At 36.0% G+C, this 4,646-nt stretch overlaps 2 protein-coding genes across 11 annotated transcripts in view; both read left to right on the top strand.

Annotated features, from left to right (window-relative positions):
• Positions 1-4,246, top strand: part of LOC109538367 (ubiquitin-protein ligase E3A) — a 27,228-nt gene extending 22,982 nt beyond the window's left edge. For all 5 annotated transcript variants that reach the window (XM_048670276.1, XM_048670277.1, XM_048670278.1 and 2 more), the window contains one exon: positions 3,792-4,246. In XM_048670276.1, coding sequence (XP_048526233.1) covers positions 3,792-4,130 — 339 coding nt within the window. In that variant the 3' untranslated portion in view covers positions 4,131-4,246. The remainder of the gene's footprint in view (positions 1-3,791) is intronic.
• Positions 1-4,646, top strand: part of LOC109541407 — a 64,172-nt gene that overhangs the window by 30,210 nt on the left and 29,316 nt on the right. The window lies entirely within an intron of this gene.

Below are 4,646 nucleotides of genomic sequence, written 5' to 3' on the forward strand. Positions count from 1 at the left end.
AGACCATGATGCATAATCAGATTGATAATTTTAATTTTAACCACAGCATGCGCACATAAGTACTCAATATTATACCGAATTTCATTACATTAATTTTTTTGGTATTTATTGAATTTACTATTATGCATTACACTTTACTATTATGCTCTATAGGAATATCCTTTTGTAATGGTATATGGATATACATTTTGTAATGGATTACTTGTTGGACACAAGAAGTACGGCGGATGCAGGTTAACTGTTTATTAAGAAAAAATGATTCTAACAGAACCGTGGCTTACTAACTTTTCTGAATTACGTGTGTAATCTAAAATTTAGGTACTTATTTCTCAAACACCCTGTATAATAATTATTAATATTAATGCACGTTTTCGTTTTTATATACATACGTAATCCAAGTAATTATTTTTTACGTGGACGTTTTTAAGCCAATGTTGTTGCCAAGCTATCTGTTGAATTTTAAAAGTGGTTACGCTAGATTTTATTATTTTATTTTTGTTATTGTTGGACTTAAATATTGCAGTGGAAATTGACATTATAAAGATTAGATATACTCAGTATTTCTTTCCACAAAGAATTTACCACAAATATGTAAAACTGTTGAATAAGAAATGAATGTTCTGATGGAAATCTGGTTTTCGTTTCGTTTAAAATTTTATTTTACATCTAGTCTAGGTAGCATTACTTAAAATCATTAAAAAAATCGTTATTGGCAATACAAGAAAACATTTAGTATTTTGAGTTTCTTCTACTCTCTACTACTAGACTTAGTTAATTTTCCTTATATGCAGACAAAATAACTTTGACACTACCACCACGAAGCGGCAAGTGATGAAACGTCAACGGTACCATTATGCCGTGTGCTGCTGCTATCCGCTTGTTGCTGTGGCTATCCGCTTGTTTAAAACACTATATCAATTCAAAGGGCTTTGTTCTCTTCAATCTGCGGTATAAATTCTGATCATCTGGCAGCTGGCGGGCTTTTGCGTTCGGATGTAGCTGCAGTCTAGCTTGGTGTTTCTTTTCAACAGTCAGGAGTAAATGGGGCTTGGCTATTTAACGTAATGCCTTATTTTGAACCGTTTGAATTTTTTTATATGTGTGTTTTTTTGTGCATCCCCATAGCTGAATACCGTAGAGCCATGTAGGTTTAATAATTTGTTTATAAATTAAAAGTTTGTTATGCAAAATCATCTTAAAATGCCTGCCAATCAGCCATTTATATTGCGCAATTTTAATTTTCAACTCTTACTTTTTTTCTGACGTTCATTCCATCTTAATTTGGTGTCCAAAGTCATACCAAGGTATTTCGCAGTATTAGCATATGAGACGCAGGTTCCATTAATATTTATTACTGCGGGATCTGTCAAATTTTGGTTGGTAAAGTTAACATAGGTCGATTTAGTTTCGTTAAGTTTAATTTTCCACTTGGTGGTCCATTTATAAACAGCGTCGCTTGCTTTCTGTAGTTTATGTGCGGCTGTTACTCGATTTGTGCCAGTTGACATTAATCCTTTGTCATCCGCATATGTTGCTATTGTAACTTCTTTTTGTTGAGGTATATCACTGGTCAAAAATATATACAGGGCAGGCCCTAGGACGCTCCCTTGTGGCACACCCGCTTGGATTTCCTTCAACTCTGAGTAAGCTCTTCCTTGCTTGATTCTGAATAGTCTATTAGTGATATATGAAGTGGGAATTTTCACGTATGGTTGGGGTAACATTTTACCTAGTTTGTAGACTAGGCCTTTATGCCATACTTTGTCGAGAGCCTGCGATACGTCGACAAATAGTGCTGAACAGACTTTATTTTCTTCTAGTGACTTCTCTATTACTATTACATCAGTTATTGGGTGCACTTGATCAATTATAGAGAGGTTTGATCGGAATCCAAATTGATGATCGGGGATTAACTTTTGCTTCTCTAATATTTGTTAAGTCTTTTCAGCAACATTTTTTCAAAAAGCTTTGATATTATTGGCAAGAGGGAAATTGGTCTGTACGACTTAACATCGTGTTGACATTTACCAGTCGTGGGGATCATGATGACTTCAGCTATTTTCCACATTGCCGGTATATGTTTAATCCTGATTGAGGCGTTAAATAGATGTGGTTTTTGGGCTGAGATTATTATTAATTTCTTCTGCTACTTCTTTCAGAGTAACAAGAGCAATCATGTCGATCGAATTGGAGGACGAAATATTGTCTGCAACCGGTGGTTTATTGTGATGGTTGTTTTGTATGTCGTTCGGTACAAATACCCCTCCCAGATGTTCAGCAAATAGATCCGCTTTTTGTTGATCATCACGAGCCCAATCGCTTAGTCCCTTTCTAATAGGCGGCGGTATTGACACAACTGGTTTTCTAACTTTCTTTGTAACCTTCCACAAGGAATATTCAGTTTCTTTATCTGCTGATAAATTTGTCATAAATTAATTTGGAGAATCTGTTTTGATTTGTAAATTTTACGTTTGAGTTTTTGAGTTTGTCTATTTAATGATGTCTTATCGCTAGGATGACGTGTTTGTTGCCATCGTCTTCTTGCTTTTCTTTTCTCTTTGACTAAAATCCTAATTTCAACCGGATAGTTTACTCCTTTCGTGAAGTGAGTAATTTATTTGGTGTTTTTGTAAGCAACTGTTTGCAGCAGAGTCGTAAATTTTTCGGTATCTGTGTCGAGTTGTTCGGCTATTTTCAATCTTACGTTCAACGTGATTTTCTCTTGTGCGTTAGCTTGGAAGCACTTCCAATCCGTTGTTTTGTTGGTGAGTGTTGGCTTGGCTTCCCTTTTAATGATTGTTTCACTCATAGTCATAACTACTGCTGAATGGTTTGATTTAAAATCAAAGCAGTCATTAATGTAGATGTAATTCGATGATACCTTTCTAGAGATAAAAAAGTTGGTTGTCGGGGTGGATGGAATGATAGCATTTGTAAGCGTGTATTTTGACAAATGATTCATTGGTGAGATGGGTTTCTGAGACTAAACAGACATCAATGTGTTGACTATGCAGAAATACTTTTATTTCAACTTTTTTACCAATTATACCATTAGCGTTCCAGGTAACAATTCTTAATTATTTGGTATTAATTATTGATTTCTTTTTGGAATAGCTCCTGTGGCTTTTACCTCCAAAATGTTGAGTTTCTCATTGATACTATCCAGCGTATCTATCATTCGATATATCAATCAGATCGCATGACGTCACGCCCTCTGAGGTATTCACCGCCTCTGTGCCGTGTCCCTTTAATTGTTGTGACTTGGTGGGCTCTTGTCTTTAAAGATTCGGATCATTAAACCCGGTCCTCGGAAGGATTCGGAACCCGTAGTCGGGTTTCAAGTCCGCGGATCAGTACCAGAATTAGGGGACCAGAAGAATAGAGCATTCGCATACTGCAAATTGTTTTAGGTCGTCACACCACCAAGAACAACTCACAACAAGTAATTCAGCTTTATTGCTATTAGGCGTTAGGCTTTAGGCCATTTATCTAATACCTGAAAAGTTATTCCTTTTCCGTGGTGTATAAAGCCAGCATAAGTTTCCAGCAAGTTGATTTTTTTTGTTAAAATTGCAATCATCTTTGTCGCCGGAAATGTTACTTCGCGAACCCACGTTTCCTCAGAGTTTTTGGTTTAATTTCCTCCATACGATATATTTTTAATTATTTCGTACTCATTTTTTAACGCCCGATGCATTTACAAGCGAAGGAGGGTTCAGGTTTATTTTTGTACGTAGAACTCAACTTAATTGTGATTGCCTAACTACTTTTATTGTGTACATTTGTTTCAGAATTTCGATTTCGATGAGTTGGAAAACTCGACAGAATACGACGGTGGGTACTCGAACGATGCTCAAGTGATTAAAGATTTTTGGTCACTCGTCCACGCTTTCTCCTTGGAAGATAAACGGAAGCTATTGCAATTTACCACAGGTTCAGATCGGGTTCCTATAGGCGGGTTAAGTCGATTAAAGCTGGTCATAGCCCGAAATGGCCCCGATTCCGACAGATTACCCACCGCTCATACCTGTTTTAATGTGTTACTTCTCCCCGAATACTCTTCGAAAGAAAAGTTAAAAGACAGACTGGTCAAAGCCATCAATTACTCTAAAGGATTTGGTATGTTGTAAATAATAAACGTGCTTTTGTGATTTTCTAGTTTAGCATAAGATGTAAACATTGAGTACTAACTAAATTTGTTTAAAACAACTTCATTGTATACATTGTAATAAAAATGTTCATTTGATTAGAAATAGTTTTCTTTTATTAAACGGACGCGGACCTGATATTTTTCTCATAAGGAATTACTAAGCTCTTGCAAGCGGACACGAAGCTCTAATAAGGGCCATTTTCATCAGAAACAAGTGAAACGCAGTTTGACGAAACTAAGTTTATGTTAAACGCCGAAATTAAAAGCGTTTAACGACGGTCCGTTTTACAAACTACTTTTATTGAAACGCAGTTTAAGAAACTGGAAACACTGGAATCGTTGCAAGTGACAAATATTACGACTCTCATCGCAAAATCATCTTATCAACTAACTATTTGGGTCCATGACGTCAATAACCCGTTATCAAACCCGAACTAGGGCTCGGAATTTTTAAAAATCTGATATTCGAATATTCGTTTAGTGGTTTATTCGAATA

This window comes from Dendroctonus ponderosae, unplaced genomic scaffold (genome assembly GCF_020466585.1).
Source record: "Dendroctonus ponderosae isolate FM_Combo_2020 unplaced genomic scaffold, Dpon_F_20191213v2 Dpon_F_20191213_1, whole genome shotgun sequence".
NCBI lineage: Eukaryota > Metazoa > Arthropoda > Insecta > Coleoptera > Curculionidae > Dendroctonus > Dendroctonus ponderosae.